At 52.4% G+C, this 24,250-nt stretch overlaps 1 protein-coding gene across 6 annotated transcripts; it reads left to right on the forward strand.

Annotated features, from left to right (window-relative positions):
• The first annotated feature begins 565 nt into the window (after positions 1 to 565).
• On the forward strand, positions 566 to 24,250 carry ROPN1L (rhophilin associated tail protein 1 like). 6 transcript variants are annotated; one of them, XM_026017661.2, is made up of 6 exons: positions 566 to 721; positions 866 to 1,019; positions 4,714 to 4,837; positions 6,470 to 6,631; positions 13,491 to 13,666; positions 16,425 to 16,881. In XM_026017661.2, the coding sequence occupies exons 2-6, from the start codon at positions 889 to 891 to the stop codon at positions 16,546 to 16,548; spliced, it is 717 nt and encodes a 238-aa protein (XP_025873446.2). In that variant the 5' UTR covers positions 566 to 721; positions 866 to 888; the 3' UTR covers positions 16,549 to 16,881. The 6 variants fall into 6 exon arrangements, with proteins under 6 accessions (XP_025873446.2, XP_072608809.1, XP_072608808.1 ...); XM_072752708.1 differs by lacking the exon at positions 16,425 to 16,881 and adding an exon at positions 17,369 to 17,550 and having other exon boundaries at positions 583 to 721; positions 846 to 1,019; XM_072752707.1 differs by having other exon boundaries at positions 606 to 721; positions 846 to 1,019.

Consider the following 24,250-nt stretch of genomic DNA (forward strand, 5'->3'; position numbering starts at 1 on the left):
CCGAAGACAGTTTATGTCCTTCTAGACCCAATCAGCCTCAATCATTGTCTTGAGCTGAAAATCGCCCACTGTCTAAACTCTTGAAGTGGCTCTTAAATCGGAAGGTCTGGGCAGTGAGAACCGCGCGAGTGAAGGCCTGAAGGCCTGGACGGCTTGGACAGGGTGTTCGACGGTGGCTTGGCGTGGACCGGATGGCAGACGGGCTCGGTTTGGACGCAGCGCAGATGGTTTGGGCGTGGGGCAGGCGGGCTTCGTGCAGCATGAGCGGGACCTGGGAGGACGGCAAGGGGCAGGGTCCTTCGCGCGGGGGCGCTCGTGCTCCCGGCACCGACCGGCCCGGGCTGTGACACCCTCCTTCCGAGGACGACCGAGCCAGAGCAAGGGAAGGCGGGGGGGGGGGGGGGGGGGGGGTCCTTTGTGAATCCTCCCTTCACATCGCAATGGGAAATCGATCGAATGGTCTAAGTGAAACGTTCAGCGAAAGGCGAAACAAGGCCAGGGCCAGACTGCGCAAGCGCAGTGGCCGCCCCGAGCCGAGCCGAGCCGAGCCGAGCCGAGCCGAGCCGAGCCGAGCCGAGGGGCGGGGCCCGCGGGCGTCCCGGTTGCCTGGATACTCCGCGAAACAATCGCTACGGCGGGCGCTTTCGGGCGGTCGCGGGGAGGGGCAGTTGGCCCTCACTTTCCGAGGAGCCCGAGGCCCGAGGAGCGGGAGGAGGAGCGGGTGAGGCCCCCGGCCGCCCGGACCTCGCGAAGCCGGCCGCTTGGCCGCCCCTCCCCGCGCCGGGCTCCCAATCCGGGGGAGGCAGGGCAGCCCGAGGCTCACGGGTTCGCCCTCCTCCACGCAGCACGTCTTGACTCTTCCCAGCCTGGCCCGGTCCGCGGAGAGCGATGCCGCTGCCCGACACCATGTTCTGCACGCAGCAGATCCAGATTCCGCCGGAGCTGCCGGACATCCTGAAGCAGTTCACCAAGGCTGCGATCCGCACCCAGCCCGCCGACGTGCTGCAGTGGTCCGCGGGGTAAGCGCCTCGGGGGGCCGCCGGCCGGTCTGCGAGCCGGGTCGCGCCCCTGGCCTCCCACCTGCAGCCCTGGTGCGCCGCGCGGGTGGTGTCTGCACCTGAGGACCTGTCTAGGAAGCATCACAGTTGATTGAGTTTCCCAGCAATCACTGCCAAATGCTCCCTTTCCTGCAAAGGCATGACAGCTCCATTGTTGGAGACTGGTACTTGCTCAGACCGAAACTTAAAAAGCAGTTGCTTTCGGTAAAAAGTTTCTGCATTGTGTGATAAGATCAGACTACTCCGCTCCCTTTATTTTATTTGTGAAATGGTTTTTACAAGGTTTCTTGTAAGGCTAAGCTGCTCATTCTGGAGAATCCTCCCACCCTGTTGAGTTTTTTTTTTTTTTTTTAAGATTTTTTAAAAATTCATTTATTCGGGGTCGGTGGGGAGTCAAGCTCATGCAGGGAGCCCGACGTGGGACTCCTTTCCGGGTCTCCAGGATCATGCCCTGGGCTGCAGGCGGCGCTAAGTTTCTTAGATCAAAGCCCCCGAGCTCATGTTGGGGTAATTATCCCAATGCTGCAATAAGGTTAAACTTTGCTCAACTTAGTTCCCAGAAGGCAAATAAGCCTTCACCCTTTCTTGCAGCATTGTAGCTATTTTCAGGAATGGTCATAGTTTCAAAGTTACAAAGTTAACAGACCTTAGAACCTTTAAAGCAAACCCTTTCGTTTGGAAAGGAAAGCTCTTTGCCTCTCTTCAGTAGACAGACTTAGAAACTCAATTTTATGATTACAAGAACCAGTATAAAATTAAATGTTTTGGGGCACCTGAGTAGTTCAGTAGTTAAGCGTGTGCTTTTGGCGCAGGTCATGATCTCAGGGGCCTGGGATCCAGCCCCAGGTCGTGCTGCTTTTCAGCAGAATCTGCTTCTCCCTTTGTCTGTGCTCCTCCCCCTGTTCATGCACTCTCTCTCTCTCTCTCAAATAAATAAGTAAAATCTTTTTCAAAAATTAAATGTTTTAGTAAGTAGCATGTCAGATTTCACTGACCTCTAAATGGTATAAATAACCAAGGTGAGTTAGTTTCCTTTGGCCACTATAACAAATAACCACAGATTTTGATGGATTAAACAACAGGCATGTATTGTCTTATAGTTCTGGAGGCTGAAAGTCCAAAATCAGTTTCACCTAGCTAAAGTCAGGTTGTCAGAGGCCCTACGGAGAATCGAATCGCTTGCTTGCTTGCCTTTTCCCGCTTTTGGAGCTGCATTCTTTGTGTTCTTTGGCTCATGGCTCCTTCCTCCATCTTTAAAGCTGATGCATTTAGGACCCATCAAGATAATGCAGGATAATTTTTCTACCTCAGAATCCTCTCTCACACCTATACAGTTCCTGTCACCATGCAAAATAAGATGCACAGCTTCCAGGATTAGGGGTCCTTAGTGAACCCACCACACAAGGCTACTTATTAATCCAGTGCTTCACCTTGTGACAGGCACTTCTGTCAGTTGCTTCTGCAAGATCCTCTCAAGGTTCTTGCCCCAAAAAATCATGTCCTCTGGTTTTAACCGTCATTCAAGCATCAATGAAAGGACGCACAAGCGTTTATTTGTACTTAACAGAACATTCCGAGATTAAATCCCTTTTTCTCTTGGGACTTTAAATTATTTTAATTTAAGCTTCACTTTAATTTAAAAGGCATCATTGAGAACTTTCTGGATGTTCCATGCAACTAATTTTCTCTCAACAATTTTGGAGCTTAGGAGAAAAAGCAGGCGTCATTCACTAAGTGGTGCGTGTGAAATGGGCTTGTATGAATCCCAGCTGTCACAGCATCTGTTGGGGCAAGAGGTTGCTCAGAAGAGGGCGAATTGCTCTTTGAGGTTAAGACAAGGCTAGGGCATTCTGGGGAGAGGAACAGCATACGAACAAAGGAGAGGTGACAAAAAGAAAAACGAAAAAGCTAAAAACAAAGCAGAGAACCACGAATCACAGGTGGGTACCTGCTGGGGAAGATGCACAAGCGAGGCTTTCAGGTGCACAGGTCCGTCAGCCTGGCCCCCATCTGTGATGCGGCCACTAGGGGACCGTCTGTGTTCTGTCACCAGTGCCCCACGCAGGGTGCCCCGCTCAGGGTGCCCCGCACAGGGTGACGGGGGGAGGGGGGTGAGAATTAGTCCAGTGCTAGAGGCTGCTTTCTGCTCCCATGTGCCTCCAGGGACTAGCACGGGGTGGGGGGGGGGGGCTTGACCCTCATGCAGACTCTCAGCCTTGGCCCTGTTGAGCCCATGACAGGATAATGGCTGGGGAGTGTGGGGGTATGCAGGTGTCTGGGCAGTAGGACCCTGAGCAGCATCCTGACCTATACCCGCTAGAGGCCAGTAGCACCACCCACCCCCTCTTGTGACAACCACAGAGGTCTCCAAATGTTGCCCAGGGCAGTGGGTGGGAGGACTGTTGGGAACCACTGCTCTAGAGGGTGTGGAGCTGGGTGATGGGTTTGGTCGCTGAGGAGGAGGAGGAATAAAGTCCCCGGAGTAGGTGAAAACCCTAGTGAGGAACAATATGGCAAAACTGAGCCCCGGTGCCTCCCCCCCCCACGCCCCTCCATCACCTTAGATCTTCCTGGTGCCTCCCTCCCCCTCCCCCCCACGCCCCTCCATCACCTTAGATCTTCCTGTCCGCCTTTGCTCCCACATTGCCGCCCTTGTTTTGACTCCCCCTCCAACCGTTAAGTCCACTAAATATGGGTGGAGGGAGTAAAGGGGATGCATGTAACATTTCATTGAGCCCAGCAAATACCCATGTAGCTACAGCTGTCTTTGTTACCGATCAGATGTTTCTAATCACTCCTATTTTTTCCACTCTGACCTGTGGCCCTGGTGGATGACTTACTGTTCATTTTCCAGAGTATATTGTTTCTTTTTCTTGTGTTAGTCATCAGAGTGGCAGATGACTCAGCTTCAGCCGTCGTGACGTGCCTGTCCCCCTCCCTCCATTCCACCCCCCCCACCAGCGGGAGGCCCGCGTGCACCCACTCCTAACTTGTTGCCCTAAACTGCTTCCAAAACCCCACTGGCCCCCAGTAGAGGCGCCAATATCAGCATCATCCCAGAAAGGAACAACTCAGGGGAAAAAATACTAAAGAAAATCACTAAAAAAAAAACAAACAAACAAAAACAGGAAAAGTGAAGGGTGGAGGAGGGGTGGAGCAGACAGGTGACCTCCCTGGTCCCGGGCCTGTAGACTTGAGCAGAGATGGCTAAAGTCAACCCCCTTGGAAAGCAGCACGGCCAAGCAAAGGGAAGACCCAACGCCAACTGTCAAAGTAGAATGACTGGACCATGACGTTTCGGTTGGGTCGTTGCCTTCCCACCAGCCTTCCTGGTCCCCTCCTGGCATGCGCTTGGTAAGAACTGCGTGTGTTTTGGGAGCCCCCGATGGCCAGTTGCAACTTGAGCTCACTGCTCCTATGAGCCCAGTGACAGGGACTCCCATTATCAACTTTGCAGACAGAGAAACTGAGGCACGCCTAGAGGGTTAAGTTGGAGAACTGAGTGGAGGAACAAGCCCGGAAGCCCAGCCCTCAGACGCTAGTGTCCCTGGGGTTGCCCCCGGCACGGTCACCCTCAGGGCTTGTGTGAGAAGCTTGCCTGAACCACAGGGCCTTGTGGGGTGGATGAGAAGTCAGAGATGTCTGTCGCCGTTAGGTATTTTTCAGCGTTGTCCAGAGGAGACCCACTTCCTGTCAAGGACAGAATCGAGATGCCCGTGGCCACGCAGAAAACAGACACAGGCCTGACTCAAGGACTCCTGAAAGTCCTGCACAAGCAGGTAGGAGAGGGTCTCAGTTTGCTCTGAACTTCACGGTTAAAGTGTGGCGGCTGCACGGACGGGTGACAGATGCGCGGGGTCACCTCTGCTAGGCCTGCTCTCCTTGCACAAACCTGCAAGATTCATTCAAGGGAGGGATTTGCTGTATTCAGGGGCTTTCCTCCATTGGAAAGAACCCCAAACAGATTCATGGTTAGATTGTAGGCAGGTGAAATAGAACTTCTTTTAAATACCAAATTAAGACACTTAGTTGGTGCTGGACCATACACAGGAAAGTTCCACTCTGGAAATGGGGGCCATGAGGCTCTTCTTGAAGTATGTTTAGGACTCCTGAGTGGCTCAGTGTTGAGCATTTGCCTTCAGCCCAGGGCGTGACCCCAGGGTCCTGGGATGGAGTCCCACATTGGGCTCCTCGCAGGGAGCCTGCTTCTCTCTCTACCTGTGTCTCTGCCTCTCTGTGTCTCTCATGAATAAGTAAATAAAATAAAAATTGTATACGTGCTCAAGAAACAATCTGCCAGCACCTTCATGTGAAGGACACACTGCCCTTTGGCGTCTGGTGTGCGGTGTTGCAGAGAGCCTGGCCGTGGGCGAGGCCCCTCCTGGCCAGCCCTCTCCTGCCACCTTGCTTGTAGAGACTCAAGTTAATAGGGAGTCTGTCGCCCAGCCAGGTGGGGCCTTCCTAACGATTGGGTTGTGTTGCTAAAAGTGTCATCGTTGGTAGAGCCTTGATCTTTTTTTTTTTTTTAAGATTTTATTTATTCATGAGAGAGACAGAGAGGCAGAGACACAGGCAGGGGGAGAAGCAGGCTCCCTGCAGGGAGCCCACTGGGGGACTCGATCCCAGGATCCTGGGATCACGACCTGAGCCAAAGGCAGTTGCTCAACCGTTGAGCCACCAGGCATTCTAACCTTGATCTTTAAAGTGGTTTTTTCCCCATTATACATTTTGACGTACAGTGCTTCTGTGCAGGACACACTGACTTTGAAAAATAGGATTATTCCATGGTTGTCTATCTTAAGGGAACATAAATGATCATTGGAAGAAGTAACTTGGGAAAAAATATGCTGAAATTGCTCAAAGCTTTTCACGTAACACGCTGCCATTAGCAGATCGCAGTGGTGACCCATTTTCACAGATTGTTTCAAATAATGGAAGGAAGGCATTTATTTTCAATTTTAAGATTTCTTCCATTTAACTATTAAGTTTAGTGGGCTGGATTTTAAGTGCTTTTATTTTATTTATTGAAGTTCATTTTTTGTTGTGAAGTGTTTCGCACAGACAGCAGAGAATCATCTACCCAATGCATGTATGCTCCTTTTGCTCAGTCATGACATTATGCCATATTTGCATCACAGGCCTTTTGACTTCCAAGAAGTAAAACATCCCCTGCTGCCCCTTCCTGCCACCCCTTCCTGGCCAGGCCCTCCCGCCGCACCCCTTCCCACCTTGCTCTCTCAGGGTAACCGTGTTGTGAGTCCAGAGTTCACCTTTTTCCCTGCATGTAGTTGGGTACTTGGACAACGTGTCGGTATTCATAAGCATTATATTATTTCACAAGTTTTTAAAACTTAAAGAAAAATACAAACTTAAAAGCTTATAAAACTTGTCCCACTGTGTTTTCTATACAGTGTAGCCACAAGCAGTATGTGGAATTAGCAGATCTTGAGCAGAAATGGAAAAATTTGTGCCTGCCAATAGAGAACTTCAGGGCTCTGTTGCAGTTGGATCCTTGCGAAGACAAGATCGAGTGGATAAAATTTTTAGCGCTCGGATGTAGCATGCTTGGTGGGGTACGTACCTATGAGTAGCATATGAATAATCCCGTGTAATCATAGGCCTGGTTAAAAATAAGGTAGGTGTTTCAGTAACCGAAGGAAACACTTTCATAACTTTAGTAATTTTGTCTGAGAGAAGCGATTCTTTTTCAGATGCCTGTCGTATTTTTAGACTTACAGTTATTTTAATTTGCAGAAGTTAAAGGCTTAGGAATACTTCCATTTAAAAATTGTTAACAGTAGATAAAAATATAAGGATACTATGAGAATGCATGTAGGTGCTAGAAGAGAATGCATCCATGACTTTTTATTGAGCTACACATCATTTGGTAAACAGATAATACCATGTTTTCCTCATCTATGGGAAGAGGCGTAAAATTATTTTATAGTTGAGTTAAAATATGTGGTTAGCGGCTAACAGATATGGTGCCACCTTGACGATGTTGAGTGTGACCCTTGGGAAAGAAGACACAGAGGACCCTCCAGTCCCCACGGAACAGGGGGCTGCTACCCAAGGAGGGCTGGGCAGGGAGGGACTGGAGCGTGCGGATTCGGCAGGACTTCTCTGGGGATCTGGAAGCTCTGTCTTCAGCTCCAGTGTCCGAGTCTCTGTGAGACACGGGGGCCAGGCGCCAGGGAAGGGAGCGTAACCACTCTACACTCGCGAAGAAGGGCTTTTTTTTTTTTTTTTACCCCCCCAAAGATTTTATTTATTTATGAGAGAAGGGGGCGCACAGACACAGGCAGAGGGAGAAGCAGGCTCCATGCAGGGACCCTGACGTGGGACTCTCAATCCCGGGTCTCCAGGATCATGCCCTGGACCGAAGGCTGCGCTAAACTGCTGAGCCACCTGGGCTGCCCATGAAGAAGGGTTTTGTTTTTTGTTTTTTTGTTTTTTTTTGAAGGGATTTTGGAAGGAGCCCTGGCTCCCCTTGCTGCAGAGGTGGGCAGTGCAGTCATTTTACCCCCCGCCTTGTCTTTGGGCCGCTCGGCGCGTAACAGGATCATTCACAGTCCTCGCTTCATGGCGCACACTCATCTCTGACTCTAAGTCTTAGAAGTCACTTTGTGTGAGGAGCGCATGAACCCCTCGTGACCACTGCCCCAGGCGCCTGTGCTCTTCCTCCATCCCTCCCCCTGCAGCCACTGCCGCAGATCTGCTTCCTGTGGGGCACGTACACACCCCCAAGAAATACATTATTTAATTTTCATTGGTCTTAACTTTATGAAGAGGTCATTGCTATTAGTAATCTTCTGGAACTTGTATTCATTCCCAATTAGATTTCTGACTCTCCCCATCTGCATCATCACAGACAGCTGAGGGTCATTCGTGGCCTGATGTGTAATATGTACTCTGTGAATAGACCACCATTTACGGGTTCTATTAGTGGCCCCAGTGAGAGAGTCTGAGACCCCAGTAGAGCCTGGTGTGGGCTGGTTGCTGCACAAGGGCCCAAAGCAGGGTGTTGGCCAACCCTAGAGGTCGCCCCCCTGGGCTAATGGGTGCCGGGGACCCTCCTGCAGCTACGAGGGGCTCAGATGTAGCAGGGGGCGTGGGCTGGTAGGTGGGGAGGACAAAGACAGATATGCCTACTGAAAATGATTCCACGTTGCTCTGTTCATCTGGAACTCTGGAAGCAAGGTTTTCATAATATAAAATTAATATCTAATATTAGAAATTGTGGTTTGTGCCTTTAAACATAGCTGTGAAATTTAGGTTCTAACAGTGGTGAGAAAGGACATTTCGTATTTTGGGGATCCATCTCTGTAATTTTAACTCCCCCAATCATGAAAAGTAAGCCCTGGGTTGAAAACCAAGCCTGGAGCAAGAGATGGGGTCTCTTGTCCATGTGCCGTGTGGGACACTAGGTGGAGACATTTGTCACCTCCTGGAACTGAGCAGGGACAGGGAAGCCATCACACAGGGCCTCTCCCTTCTCCTCTCTTTCTCACCCTAGCTGGGCAGTGTGGGGTCCTGGCCTGTCCCCTCGCTATGCCACCTTAACAGTGTGTTTGCTGTGGGCGGTGGACTCTGAGGCCAGGCGGGCGGGGAGGGTCCCCTCTGGTTCACTGACCACGTATGTATTGGGGGAAGGGTAAGCGGAGGAGAGCGGGGGGGGGGGGGGGGGGGGGGGGGAAGGATGGAGGTGTCCGCTTTCCTGGCTGGCCACTCCTGCCCCTAGTGCACACAGCTCTGGGGCGACCAGGCCCGATGGGGAGAAGCCACTGTGTGCCCACGTTGGCCGGGGTAGCTGGGAAGTACACCAACCACACACAGCTGTGACTTGGAGATGACGAGGTGACAGTTTTGGTGTAGTTTGGCATTTTAGCATCCATCTTTGTTTTTTTCTTAAGGGGGAGGGGCGAAGGGGGAGAGAGAACCTCAAGCTGCTTTTCACTGAGCAGGGAGCCCGATGTGGGGCTCCATCCCAGGACCCTGAGATCACAACCTGAGCTGAAGGCAGACGCTTCACCGACGGAGCCACCTAGGTGCCCCTCCACATTTGTTGAATTGGAATCTAGTTGCTCCTCTGTCAATACAACAGACTATTTCTGCTTCCTTCATCCCCGGCCTCTGCGGGCTGCTGGCAGACACATTCTCTGAGCTCTTAGACTTCTCCAAATCACTGGTCAGACGAACCGAGCTTAAGGTCTCTACAGGGACCAGAGCCTCTGCTTACATTTCGGAGTCGTCCTTCCCTCCTCCTCCCTCCCTTCCTTCCCAATGTTTGTTGAGTGCACAGTAGGCAGGTGTGCGGACCCCTGGAGTTGGTGGGGGGCGGGGGCCGTGGGCTGGCCGGGCAGGGGGTGCGGGGAGGGCTGTGTTCTCCAGCGCTGCCCGATACTGGCCTGGCAGGATGACGGTGTGGTCCGTCGTGACCCTTCACATTGCTGCAGCCCCTGCAACAATCCTAAGCATTTAAAACCGTGGATCAGAATTCTCTGTTTTTTAAGCGTGAAGATCTTTTTTTATTATATTAAAAAAAAACTGAGAAGGAAGTGCCCCATCCCCCCTGCACCTGACTGTCCATGACCTGCTTGTCCATGACGACAAGCCCGCAGCCCGACTCTGTGAGGCCCCGAGAAGCACTGAATCTGGTTCCTCACAAGAACATCTCCCCATGTGCAGAGGCAAATACGCACATGTGCTGCGCCGTGTTTGTCCACGCACACGGCTTAGGAACGGGCTGCACGTCGAATGTCCTCACCATGGGCTGTGTGGTCCTTGATCCTCGGGGCAGCCCTCCAGGAAGGGCCTGTTCTGGGAACCTCACCGGCTCAGTGAGTTGCCCCAGAAGCGGCTGAGCAGGATTTGCACGCGGACCCCAGGCTCCGAGGCGCCCAGGAGGGAGGGCCTCAGGAGCGCACCACCCCTGGGCCGGATGCCGAGGGAGAAGAGAGCCTGCAGATCCCTGCCCCAGAGAGTACGACTCCACTCGGGATTACCGGTGATGTCATTTGAGATCCTGGAAGGATTCTTACTCAGAAAGGCGCTCAATGTCAGCCTCCCAGCGGCACTCTCCAGGGAATCCCCAGACCATCACCCAAGCACAGCTGTGCTTCCCCGTGTAGGACTGGGCATCTTGGACCATCATCCGGGCGCCCTGGCAGCCCAGTGGCAGAGGCAGCACCCGGCTCACCCCTCCTGCTCTCCACTCAGATTTCCCAGCTAGGTCTCTAAGCCCATCTCAGGTGGGCTTAGACTCCAATATTCCTTTCACCCTGTGGCTCCGGAAAAGGCATCAATCGGCCTGCATGGGTGGGAGCCCCAAGTCACAGGCTTGCTTGATAGCTGCCCCGTGAGGCAGGGCTGCTGCTCTTGGGCCCCTGGATGCCCCCCCCTCCAGCACCAGTCACCCCACTGCTGGGTGCCCCCCCCCACCCAGGGAGAAGAGAGGAGAGGCGGGTGCACTTGACCCCCATGCCTCCACTGGCCTGTCACTGGGCTCACACGGGGGTGCTCCATTCTCCTCTAGACGACTGTGCCCCGGCCAGCTGGAGAACACCTGTCTGCCAGCCTCACCTGCCACAAGTCCACGATCTGAGCTGTTCTTTAGATGAGAAAAAAACTGCGAGGGGGAGGAAGTAAGTGAAAAGGACCTCCAGCTTTTTTTAAAAAAAAAGATTTATTCATGATACACAGAGAGGCAGACACAGGCAGAGGGAAAAGCAGGCTCCATGCAGGGAGCCCAATGTGGGACTCGATCCCAGGACCCCAGGATCACAACCTGAGCCAAAGGCAAATGCTCAACCACTGAGCCACCCAGGTGCCCCCACCTCCAGCTTTTTAAAAGTGGAATTTGGGGGGTGGGACCAAGCTTCAAGTGCTGCTTGAAGCACTGAGCTCCATCGCCTGAGCACCCTCAGGTCAGGCCACACTCGGAGTGAGGTCCCCTCTTCTCCTGGGCAAAGGGGTCCCTCCGTGTGTCGTGCAGATAGCCACTTCCTGGTGAGCTAAAAGGGAATCTGGGGAGGTACGAGGTGGCTCTGGGTGTCCTCACAAGAGCCCCCAAAATTCTGAAACAGACCCCACAGCACTGGCACTGCCTGCACGCTCAGGAGACAAGCGCTGCAGGCCTGTTTTCCTCCCACATCTCTGCCTTGATGTCACCGGCTGGGGCTTGGACTGTGCTTGGCAGGAACCAAGGGCAGTGCATGCCCAGGAGGGGGCATCGGCCCACAAGCCCCTGGGCCCAGGAGTCTGTGCCCAGGAGACAGACCCCCCAGGGACAGAGCCAGGCAAGTTGCTCTAGGAATCCTCTTGGATGTAAAAATTGCCACGCATCCCATTGTCAGCCACGTTCACGCGGGTAACGTCACCGTGCCTTTGCAGGAGGCAGTGACCCCGGGCCGGTTGCACGTCCGCTTCCCGTAAGTACCTCGGCCTGGAAGCGTGTGCGGCGTTCACAGGCCTCCTGTGCCGGCTGCGGGCCAGCTGCTTCCTCCGGCGCCTGCCTTCCTCAGCCGCTGCCGCCCGCTGCGACATAAAGGCGAAGCTAACATATCGACGTGTCTCTGGGAAGTTGCAAGCAAGGAGCATGGATTGCAAAATGGGCAGCTTTGTTTTCCCCGAGTCCTGTCAAGGACGGCCCTGCGGGGCGGGCGCTGCTGTGGCTGCCTCTCCCGTCAGAGCATCGTTTTGCCCCAGGGTGAGACCGGGCCACGGCCTGGGTCCGGGTGGCGCGGTGAGTGGCTTTCTGGGTGCGCCAAGGCTCAGCTGGGGCGCTGGGGAGCTCGGGGCTGCTCGGGCCTCCTCACTGCCCACCTGTGCCTGGAGCCCCCCAGACCCCCAGCCCTGGGGCTCTTCCGGCACTGGGGTGCGGGCCTGCTGGGTTACCTGGGCCTGACCCCCCAGATTCTCTGGGCCCCTGGACTTCATTCGAGTCCTTTCGTGCTCTCCCTGCCGGAAGCAGGAGGGATTCCCCGACGTTCCCTAGACGCTGACCAAGCTGGAGCCTGGAGGAAGTGCACGGCCGCATCAGGGGTCTACAGGGGGCCAGCCCCGCAGGGATGCCAGTCGGCCAGCGCGTGGGCCGGGGAAGCAGGTCCATCCCCAGGCGAGCCTCTGGATGAGGCCAAGCTGGTGGCACCGCAGTTGGAGCCTTGGACAGCCCAGCATAGCGGTGCCCAGATGCTGGACCCACAGACACGTTGAGATAGGAAATGTGGTCCCAGCCAGGCGTGTGTCCCTAAGGATGTCAGGATCCCTATCAAGCAGGTCTGTGTGTGACTCTCCCCACGTGGGTGCCTGTCCCCCCTGTGTTCTCGCTCTTTCCTCCTCAGTGCGGCCCCTAAATGTTAGCAGCCTGCTCTCTGCAGAGGCAAAGGGTCCTCACTTGCAGCCTGAGCCCCCAAATGAGGAGCACATGCTTCCACCGTGCCTCATTTCAAGCTACCGGCCTGGTCCCTGCCGCTCTAGGGGGCTCTTGTGAGATCACTGGGGGTTGGGTACAATCTAGTGCTAAAGTGACACCATCCTCCACTCGACGTCGGCAGTGGCTCCTTATGCCCTCCTGGAGCGAGGGAGGGCCAGCATGCCCCAAGCGTGCGCCCTGTAGGATGGGGGTGGCTTCTCCAGGGACCAGCGTTTGGGCCAAAAGCCAGGGTCGGGTGGAGTGACCAACCCAGATGGAAGGAGCATGAACCAGGTGCACAGCGCACACGGGAGAAAGGGCTGGTTCTTTCTGGAACGGAGTCAAGGCCCAGAGCAGGACCAGCCCTGTGTGCAGCCTGCTCAGAGCCTGATCACAGCGGGGCATCAGGATAGCAGGCGAGGCCCTAGAACCCGCCCTCCACAGGTGGCCCCTCTGCTTGGTGACTGTTAGTTCTGTCTGTCCCCACATGTGTCATGGCGCTGAAGGGGCTGGAGCATTCCGTGGCCTAGGGCCCACCTTTAAGGAGAGTGATGCTTCCTCATTCCCATCTTAAAAAGATTTTATTCATTTATTTGAGAGAGAGAGAAAGCGAGAGAGAACTCGACAGGGAGGAGGGGTGGAGGGAGAGGGAGAAGCAGACTCCTCACTGAGCAGAGAGCCTGATGTAGGACTCAATCCCAGGATCCTGGGATCATGACCTGAGCCAAAGGCAGATGCTTAACCAACTGAGCCACCCAGGGGCCTCCATTTTAATATAAAATAAAATCTGTGGATTAGAATTCTTTTCAGGCCAAATGCATCTTGATCAAACCTTTCCTTTTTACTTCTTCACCAATAGCAATTAAAAATTTACCTAGTTCCTAATTTAGATGGAGAGCATACTTTTTGGAGAATTTCTGTAAAATACACTCAAGCATCTATTCCACTGCTGTCTCGTGCTTTCATTTTAGTGATTCCAGGTAGTAACTGTTTCCCCACCTGGTTTGTGGTGTTTCTAGTCACTGAACAGTTCGATGAAGCACCTGTGCGAGATCCTCACCACCGACCCCGAGGGCGGGCCTGCGCGCATCCCGTTTGAGACTTTCTCCTATGTTTACCGTTACTTGTCCAGAATGGACTCGGACATACATGAAGTGGACACGGAGTCCTACCTTGCGACTTTAAAGGACACTCTGTGAGTATGAGCACTCGCTGGGCTTGGGGTGTGTTGATCCCTAGAGAAGGTCTTTCCTCTCTCATTTCTCCAGTACCTTTGTATTGGGTGATCCTGTCTCTGCTGGGAGAGAGCCACATACGCTGCACCCCAGATGTCCTTGAGGTGTCCCTGGGGTGACGCTGAGGTGTCCCTGGTTGTCCCTGGGGTGCCCCTGACATGTCCCTGGGATGTCCCTGGGGTGTCCCTGATGTGTCCCTGACGTGTCCCTGGCCTGTCCCTGATGTGTCCCTGGGGTATCCCTGAGATGTCCCTGACGTGTCCCTGAGATGTCCCTAAAGTGTCCCTGAGGTGTCCCTGGTTGTCCCTGAGGTATCCCTGGTGTGTCCCTGATGTGTCCCGGGGATGTCCCTGGGGTGTCCCTGATGTGTCCCTGAGGTGTCTCTGGTTTCCCTGAGGTATCCCTGGTGTGTCCCTGGTGTCCCTGGTTTTCCTGAGGTATCCCTGGTGTGTCCCTGGTGTCCCTGAGGTGTCCCTAGGAGGTGCTGAAGGCAGCTAGGCCACAGGAGGCAACTTTTCTTCAAGAGTGATTCAGGCCAGTGGTGGACTAAAGTCCGGTTCTCTTCAGATGTCAGAGAAATGTATCCTGTCTCTACAAAAAGTTTACCCAGAATTTCTCTCGACTCTTAAGTCCAGTATATCAGCTGGTTTGACGTTGCAGCAAGTTAGAGGTGACAGAGAAGAAGGCGAAGGCGCCTCTCAATGACCCTACAGGTGGAGGCTGGGACTCCTAGCCTTTGTTCTCTGAATGTGTATCCAACGTGCCCCCTTCTGTTCTCCCTGGGATCCCGCCCATCTCGCAGCATCCCAGAGCCATGCGGGCTTTCCCGGGCTTTCCGAGACATTCCGCCCCACCCCAGCCCGGTGCACCCCTGTCTCCCTCCCTCCCTCCACCCCTCTGGGAGTCTCAGCCCTTGGCAGGCTCCCTGGTCCTGTCACCCAGCTGGCCTTGCTTCCCAGCTCCAGACTTAGAGGTCAAACCGCCTGCTTTCCACTGGGACGTCTGGCCCACACGCCAGGCTGGAAGTGTCCCCACAGAAATCCACCTTCCTTCCCAGACGTTTCCATCCTCAGTTTCCCCCTTCTGTAAACTGCGTTGCCATCCCCCATGAGCTCAGGACAGAGAGGTCGGCACAGAGGTGTGGATGACCCTGGATGACTCCTGCTCCCCCGCCCCCGCATCCCTCTATCCATCCCTGTGTCCCCATGCCTGCTGCCTCTGGCTCCAGCCTCTACAGCCACCTGTCGAGTCACCTCCCAGAAGCTTCCCACCCTGGCCCTCATGGCCTCTGGGCCGGACAGAGTCTGGGCCCCGCCACCTGGTGTCACTCCTCCAGGTAGCACTCACGCATCCTCTGCTCACTGCGCGCCAGCCACGCGGGTCTCTGTGCCTTTCACTCAGGCCATGCCCCCTGCCCCCCAAACACACTTGGGGCCCCAGTGCTTGTTCTTTTGGAGCATCCCAGCCCCTTTGCGTGGCTGCCCCACAGCCCTACTCAGAGAGGCCTCTCCTAGAGCGTGCTCCCCATAAGGCAGCTTCCCCACCCTCGGTGTCCCTCTGGGAAGTCCCCTTACAGCGAGCTCTCCCATCCTCAGGGACCTTGTTGGGGGACGAGACCCTGGGGCTGCCTGCCCCCTGCAGGTGGTGGAGGTGGAGAGGCTCAGGGACCTGCCTCCAGGGAGTGCGGTTGTCCAGCAATGGGAGTGGGTGGTGGGTTCTGGTGGGAAGACCCCTGGAAGCACCCAGACAAAGGAGGCTTCTGCAGAGGTGCCAACAAGAGCCAGCCAGGAAGGGCTGCCCAGGTTGGGGTGCTAGCTGGGCTTGGGGCGTGGGCTCCAAGTGGGAGCTGCTGTCATCCCGGGCCAGAGGGTGGGGGACAGGCCTTGTGAGCTGGTGGGCCTGTGGAGTGGCCTGGCATGGTGGGGGTGTCCAGCGAGTCCGGGTCCGGGCTGGAATCCCCGGGGGTGGCCGACCATGTGGCAGGATGAGGGGAGCACTGGCAACGGAAGCTGGAGCTCCGGGCTTGGAGCGGGGGAGGAGGGAGCAGGAAGAGGAGGAGGACCTTGGCAGAGAGGGGGCCTGGGAAGGCCGAGGGGGCGGCAAGGGTCGGATGGGCACTGTGGCCACCGTGGAGCTGTCCCTTACCTTGTGACCTTGATGATGGTGACTTCAGAGGGGGCTCTGGCTCCCCAGCTCAGCCTGCAGCCCGGGACTGAGCAGAGGTGGCTCAGCCCCTGGAGGAGTGGCTGAGGAGAAAAGAGAAGGGCCGGCTGAGAGGCCTGTGCATAACCTGCTGCTGTGGCCCTAGCCAGGGACAGCCCCCTCAGGGCTCCTGGGAAAAGTTCCGATGCCCCCACGTAACCCCGTTTGGGAGCAGCGGCTCCCTTTCCTCTCCCACCCTCTCCCCACCCATCTTTGTGAACGTGCCAAGAGGCCTCTCTCCCCAGTGGGAGCGATTCCTGCCTATTTGGTAATTATTCATGCCGGGATTCACTCATGCTTTCATGCACACGTTCACTCATTGCTTATCCAAGAGTGTTTCACACCCATGCGTCCCAACTGAAGGGTGCTGGACATTGCCCTGCACTGTCGTCTTGGTCACGCAGGCACCGATGAGCCAAGGGTCTGCCCGTGGGTGACAGGCCAGGCTGGGCAGCCCAAGCAGGGTCCCAGGCCGAGGAGAAGCCCTGGGGGGCTGACGCAGGGGTGGCTTTGCAGGGACCTAGCCCGGGAGGCGTGGGAAGCCCCTGGAAGGTTGGAGTGGCCCCTTCCTGTTTCCAGGAGGATCTGGCATCCTGCGTTCATGGCCAGATTTGTTCTGCAGCCGTTAGTGGCAGCCTGAAGTGAAGAATGAGTTCACAAGGCAAGTGCAAAGAAAATCCCACTCGGTGTTCGTGTTTCTTCCATCGCTTGGTGAATGGCCCTTCCGTAACCGGGAAATACACTCCCGTGGCCCTCTGTTTCCCGTCAGTGCGACGAGGACAGCAAGCGCACTTGCAGAGGTGTCCTCCTGCCCAGGACAATCAGGGCCCGGGGCCGGGCATCATCCTCCAGCAGTCTGGTCTTTGGGACACTTCGGCCTCATGATTCCCCCGGGGCTGTGAGAGGCACTTGCTGTTTATGGTAAACTACGGTTTAGAACCACTAATTCCTGTTCCAAATATGAGCCCTCGAGACAGTTCTCATCCCCCCACTGACATAGAGAGTGAACATTGTTCGAGTTCAGTATTTTTATACCCATGGATGTTGGCAGGACAAATGTACGATTGTTCCCCATCTCTTAAACAAAAGAAGAATCTATAGATAAAAAAGAAGAATCCAGAGATACGCTGTTGGCAATGCCAAAGTTTCATAGATTCAAGACAGTCCTTTGGTTTCCCTGGACCAACGTTTCCAATAGAAGGATACTTTTGCTTCAGTAGTGACTAAAATTTGAGTGGTCAGTCAGGAAGATATGGCACTGATCTTTTTACCTCGAAATAAATGCCCATTTTTGTAAAAGAAAACGGAATGCTTTAATTTTGGAGGTAAGAATTACTGATTAGAGACCAGAAATCATCAATTTTTCTAGGTAAAGCTTTTAAATTATATTGCATTTCCTAAAAATTGTATTGTGTGCTCTGAGAAATGACTAATAAGTGCCTTTATCTGTTTCAATCTAGAGAATCTAGAAAGAATGGCATGATAGGACTTTCAGATTTCTTCGTTCTGACAAGGAAAGTTTAGGAAACCTCGAGAAGAAAATTCAGAAGACAGAGGCCATTAATACAGAGGAGAATACTTTTTAATGTCAAATAGTGCTTTTTAAAAGCTTGACACCAAATACAGCTTGTCTTTAACCACATACGGGTGCGATGTGAGTTTTTCTCATAGTGGAAGTCCATGTGGTCAGGTGTGCTGGGGATCTACCTCCTGATTGCTGTCTACCATGTAGAGGATTCATGGCAGGAAAACAATCTCTTCAGTTGCTACAGCCTGGGGGAGGGCTGATGGGCCGTTTAAGACCAGCTGCTCTTTTTCCTCTTTGGAACCTCCTGACCAGCTGGAATGCTGATGTTTGCTTGCCGACAACCACACCTAAGGCACCCTAGGAAGAGTGTCATCTGCTGAAGCTGGATCTGTTCTGGGAGAGGTGGGCCTGGGGCACTCCTGCTAGCTGGAAGAGCATGATGGCCCAGGAAACAGAGTAGTCTATTTACCTGTTTATTTATTTAAGATGTTATTTATTTGAGAGAGAGAGCAGCAGGGGGAGGAGCAGGGGGAGACAGAGAATCTCAAGTAGACTCCTTGCTGAGCATGGAGCCCAACTCAGGGCTCGATCCCAGGGCCCTGGGATCATGACCTGAGCCAAAGTCAAGAGTTGGACACTTAACTGACACAGCCACCTCTGAAATAGACAATTTAGGCCAGTACTTGGTCCATGGAACAGAAATAAGCATCCCAGATCCTTTATTTGGTTTCTTTATATAAAGTCTTCAAAATGAAATGGCAAGAGGTAATTGGGTAATTTAGGTAATTTTTCTGAGAACTTAGCAATGGTTTGGCTTGTTGGTTCTCTGTAGATTGGCCACCATACTAATAAAAGTTATCTGTGTTCCAACACTTGTGAAAACCCAAAGCTATGAGAAAGAATTTGCTTCAGAGAGGAGAGAGCCCCGTCCTGTGTAATCACTACCTGAGAGCCAGGAACTGCCTCATCCTAGTTCTTTCCCAGAGGACCCTCTCTCAGGCCCAGCTGGAAGGTCAGCCACCGATGTCACTGCGTGAGCCCTGGAGAGAGCTGATCACACAACATATCTATCTAGAGGACCAAGGACAGAGTGGGGACCTGATGACTTTGGGGCCTGCTTCTAACAAGTGTCCATTTGGTAGAATTTGGAGTGAAACTTTCATTTTAATGGTCTTGTCAGGAGGTTATAGGGAAGGGACATAGAGCCCCAGTGTCCTATCATCACTGGAGGCCACTGACATTTACCAGAACTTCAAGTTGCTGACCTGTCACGCTGGCTTAGGTCATGAAGGGAAATTTGGACAGAGTTTTATGAGACTGAGAATAGGTGAATATGATCATAAATAAACCTGCTAATGTGGACGTCTGAACTCAAAAACGTAATTTATGATACTTGTTCACTCTATCAAAAAATAAGGTGTTAAGGGAATGAAGTAGGTGAGTGGATAAATTCTGGGGCATCCAGACCCTGGCATATTATTCAGCTCTAAAAGAAATAGCTGTCAAGCCAGAAGAAGACACAGAGGAAGTCTAAATGCGTATTAGCAGGTGAGAGAAGCCAGTCTGAGAAGCTACTTACTCTGTGATTCTGGAAAAGGCAAACTATGGAGACAGTAAAAGATGGCTGCCAGGGATGGGTTTTGGCTATGAATAGAGCACAGAGTGTTTAGGGCAGTGGACATACTCTGTGTGAACCATAACGATGGATACATAGTTAGGCATTTGTCCAAACCCCCAGAACATCCAGCACCAGGAGTGAGCGCTCAGGTAGGCTACGGGGTCCTTCAGCCATCATGACGGCCCCTCTGCCGCTGCATGTTGCCAGTGGGGGAGGCGGTGTGTGCATCTGGGTGTTACACCTGCTACAACATGGCCGTGAGCACACCAGCCTCTGTCGGTGAACAGTTGGTGAACTGTTTGTCCTTCATCGCAAAAGTAGGTCTTTTTTTTTTTTTTTAAAAAGATTTTATTAGAGCACGTGCATGTGCGAGTGGAGGAGGGGAAGAGGGAGAGGGAGAGAGAATCAGAAGCAGACTCTGCTCAGCACAGAGCTGGACAGAGGGTTGGATCCCACGACCTTGAGATCATGATCTGAGCTGAAACCAAGAGTCAGATGCTTAACGACAGCCACCCAGGTACCCCACAAAAGTGGGTCTTGAGAATGATCTTGTCATAGAACTGGAAATAGCATTCCCTCCAACAAATGTCCAGCTCCTCAGAGTTACCTTGGTCTGATGTGATGCCCCACGAGGGACCTAAAGTTCAAACAAAGAGAACTGGGCACAGAAACATGAACTTGCCTTTGTCTAGTTGATGCCACCTGAGCCTACATATTATCTCAGGGGATGACCAAAATGCAAGTTCTGTTTCTGGTGGAGGGGGGTAAATGCACATCTGAACAGCCAAATTCAAGCTGGGTTTCCAGAATATTCTTTAGAGTGGCCTCTGGGTCAGTAGAGTTGGAAGTGGTCGTCCACCCCAATCCCGTCCCCTAAAATGCTGGCCCACCAGCCGTCCCAGCAGGGACTCTGGACATAGCGGGTTAGATGTGACCCCAGCGCAAGATCTTGAGGCTGTGTTCCTGTCCCTCCCACAACATGCAATGGGGTCTTCCTCTGCGTCACTCTCAGCCCCAGAAGCTCTCCCTCCAAGTCGACTACCACCAGCGGGCTCCCAAGTGCCCAGACAGAAGGTGGAAAATAAACTAATTTTATAACTAACAAAGCGTGTAAGGGAGGGGAGGCACTTTTCTGTATCATCTTTCCCGGAGAGCCTCCAACACTTATTCTAGTGCCTAATTAAGCTACCATGCTGCGTGCCAAAACTGGATCGTCTGCTCCTCAACAGCTAGATTCCTAATACTCGGCCAGAGGGCCTCATCTCATTAAAGAGAACACTTTTCCTGTTCCCTTGCCGATTTGGGCTCTTCCTGTCCCGCAGCTGAATCGCCTTTCTTCTTCATACCCTGTAGTTATTTCTTTTTAGAAACAGCCATAGGAAGTTTGGCTTTCAATCAGGCTGCTAACTGTCTTTGGGGGGCTCACTCACATGGCTTAATTAATAACCACAAGCTTGTTGCAAGTATCATTAATTAACATGTTGGGTAAAATAAACCATTCAAGTGACTGGAATGTTTGAACAAAAGAGCTCTAGAGGGAGGGAGACCTGCAAAGAACACTCCTCCAAGGCAGGGAGATGGGTGGGGTCCCTGAGAGGATCCTTAGAGGTTTGGAACCATCCAGATGGTCTCATCTGGATTCAACACCAAGGGAGCCAAAAGAGATTATTCCAATTAGAGTCACTTAAAAAACAGACTTTACAATGATGGAGAGTGAGCCTTTGAGAAGGAAAAAAATCCCTGGCATTTGTGAGGTGTGGGTTTGCAATAGCTGCTTTCCCTTCATTGCAGGGGACTGGGGCGGGGTCAGGGCAGGTGGGAAGCAGGATGGGAAAGGCCACAAGATACACACGGGCTGATGGTGATTTGACCTTATGACTTAGGAGCCATGTCCCTGCAGCTGCAACCAGAATGATTTGGTCTTCAACCTAACTCTCTGTATTTTTTCATCTTTAAAGAAAGCAGTTTTTGCTGTTTGGTGCTCATGATGTGCAAGAGAGAGAAAAGGCGGAGATAGAGACAATTCTGGAATCTGCAATCACCTGGCATGATGAGTTCTGAGGCATTTGGGCAGGGCCATGAATTTGTTCTGAAAATGATTTAGCTGCAAGTTGCTCGTTTAACTTACAATTAGCTATTATTTCCTGGCAATCACGGGCCTACTTATGAATTCTTGTAACATGAGAAAATCTAGCTTTACAAATGGTTTTCAAATGTAGGGAGATTAGTATGTATACTCAGTTTCACAATTAATGAAGAAGGAATATCTAAAGTAATCATTTATTGAGTTTCATATTGTTATTTCCAAAATTTGAGTCCTATAATTTTTTTCAAGTCTTAAACCTTAGACCTTAAACCAAAGGTCTTTGAAACACTTGTAGGCTTGAAGCTCTTTATCTTGGTGTATAAAGAATGAAAGTGGTCAGACACTCCCCAGGGAAAATTCTCTTATGCAGAATTAGTTCTCCTTGGTTACCAAAGCACCTTCTCTCTGGAATCACTTGAGGTGGGTACAGAAGTGTAATTAACACCCTTTTCTAGGAGATTGAACCAAACTAAGAAGCCAAGGGTACCCTGGTCCACCTTCCCCACGGCTGAAGCACACTGACCTAACCTCACACTTCTGACCCCCTGACTCCCTCCACATCAACATGTCTTGTATCTGCTCCATTTCCCTGGTGCTAGCTCTCCATGAGATCACAAGAGCCACAGGGAAAGGAAACCAGATGGACGTTGATACATTAAGGCTCCATCTTTCCTGGTTGAGTCCTTCCCAGGAGCCGCGTGGATGGCTGGTGTGTAACCCACCCGAGTGGAGCAGGTCTCAAACTTTCCTCTGCTCACATGGAGCCGACATAGACCTGGGATAGAGAATGGCTCCCTTCTGGGCACAGGGGCTACTTAGTCACCATCCAAACCCCAGTGTCATGCTTGGATCCAACATGAAGTAGAGTGAACTTCATGTTGTGAGTACCCCAGCAAACGCTGTCCAGTGGGGCCTCAGGGACACCTGGGTTGGGATAACACCTGGTTGAGATGAAAAGTGCCTTTTCCAGCACCTGGTAAGGTCTGGGGCTGTCCTATGGGTTTTATAGCTCATTGAATTCTCACACCAACTGCAGGAGGCAGGTGCTAACATTACCCACATTTTCCAGATGAGGACCCAAGTGTGGAGTGGGCCTCCTGTTAGGGACATGATTTCACAGAAGACTTACCAATGCATGGGGAAGGGGGACGAGAACCCATAAGGGTGGGCGCAGGGCCCTGGGGCAGCTACAGGAGGGACTTTATAGCTGAAGGCCTGCAAGGGTAGGGGGAAGCTGTCACAGGGTTTAGAGAGGCTGTGAGCTGGAGAGAGGACCCCAGGCAGGAGCTGTGGAGCTGGTAGGGGAGCAACCAACACCCAGGGGCCTCCCAGAGAGGCAGCCAGGGAACCAACACTCCTATCTCATTTACACCCCCTCCACTCTGATCCTCTGCCAGGGCCTCGTGTTAGCCAAGAAGAACCAGAAACCAGAGGAAAGGAAGCCTCATGACATGAGGTCAGATGTCTCCACTGGCGTGAGGAGGAGTAATGCTCAGGATGAAGACGGAAACACCTGGCACTCATCATTTGCATGAAAAATGGGTGAAGGGCACTCCTATCTATATCTCTGTATTTCCATATGCACGCTGATAGACACAAAAAGGATTTCTGGAATGATGAGCACATAATCGAAACCGGTAGAAACTTCTGAGAAGGAGAAATAGCCTATTTTCTGTTGTGTGACCTGATCTACTGTTTGATTTCTCCCTCGTGCACTTATTGTATATTCAATCCATCCAATCACCAATCGTTAACAAGAATAGCTGTTTCTGAGCTTTTCATGCTGGAGCTGGAAGGAAGCAGCCCTTTCCCCTCCTCTGGTTGAGGAGCCATAGGGATGTAGGTCCCCAGAGCTGTCTGTGATGATAGCAGCTAGCAATTCCACAACACTTACGTTCCATTGAAACACAGAAGTTGCCGAGAGACTTCATTCTTCATCTCCAAATGGCAGTTTCATCTACATCAAGCAAATACACATCAGGTCCTCAAGGAGAGGGGATTATGCAAGGCCTGTGTACACCAGGCAGGTGGTGGCCTGAGGGGTTAGGGTCCTCGCCCTCTCCTCTCTGATGGGAGTACCACCTCAGCTTAGCCCCCTCCCTTCATGCTCAAGGCCCTAACATGCTCAAGCAAAATGAAGGGAAATATCTGGTTTTTGCAATAGATGTAACCAGATTTCTAAATCTATAGAAATCAATTGAATAGTGGCGCCAGAAAGATATGTCTAAGCCTTGATCATGGAACCTACAAATGTGGCTTGATTAAAGAAAGGGCCTTTGCAGATGTAATTAAGTTGGAAATCTTGACATGGGATCACCCTAGGTTTAGGGTGGACCCTAAATCCAAATACTGTTGTCTCTAAAAGAGAAAGATGGAGGAGACACAACCACAGGGGAGAAGGGGATGTGAGGACAGAAGCAGAGCTTGAAATAAGGCAGCCATAAGCCAAGAAACACCTGGAATCATGAGAGGTGGAAGAAGCAAGGAAGGGTCTTCCACTAGAGCCTTCAGAAGGCACAAAGGGAGTCCAAGACGGCGGAGGAGTAGGAGACCATAGTTTGGTCTGGTCCCAGGAGCACAGCTAGATAGCTACTAAATCATTCTGAACCCTGCAAACTCAACCAGAAATCTAAGAAGAGAATAGCTGCAACTCTACAAATAGAAAAGCAACCACTTTCTGCAAGGTAGGAGGTGTGGAGAAGTGAATCGGAGGCAATCTATGGGAAGATAAACCACTAGAGCCTTCGGACGGAGTGCAGCCCAGCCAACACTCCATTTAGGATCTCTGGCCTCAGCAGGGCGACAGAGTAAACTGGCATTGTTGTCAGTCCCCCAGTGTGTGGTAATTTGTACAGCAGCCCGAGGAGACTCATACACCCCATTACCTGCCTTCTTGCCAGCTGTGTGCAAAGGGGCCACACAAACTAGACATAACAAATGTTGGCCACTTTAGGCGCTGAGGTTTGTGGCGATGTGTTCTGCAGCAATAGAAAACAATTACAGTTCCTGACCAGTTTCTTCCAAATTGTAAATGAATATATGTATCTGAGCCTGAGCCTTGATTTTGTGGGGGGGTTTTAATGACCCAATAATAAAACTGGGTGCCTATA

Source organism: Vulpes vulpes, chromosome 3, assembly GCF_048418805.1.
Source record: "Vulpes vulpes isolate BD-2025 chromosome 3, VulVul3, whole genome shotgun sequence".
Taxonomy (NCBI): Eukaryota; Metazoa; Chordata; class Mammalia; order Carnivora; family Canidae; genus Vulpes; species Vulpes vulpes.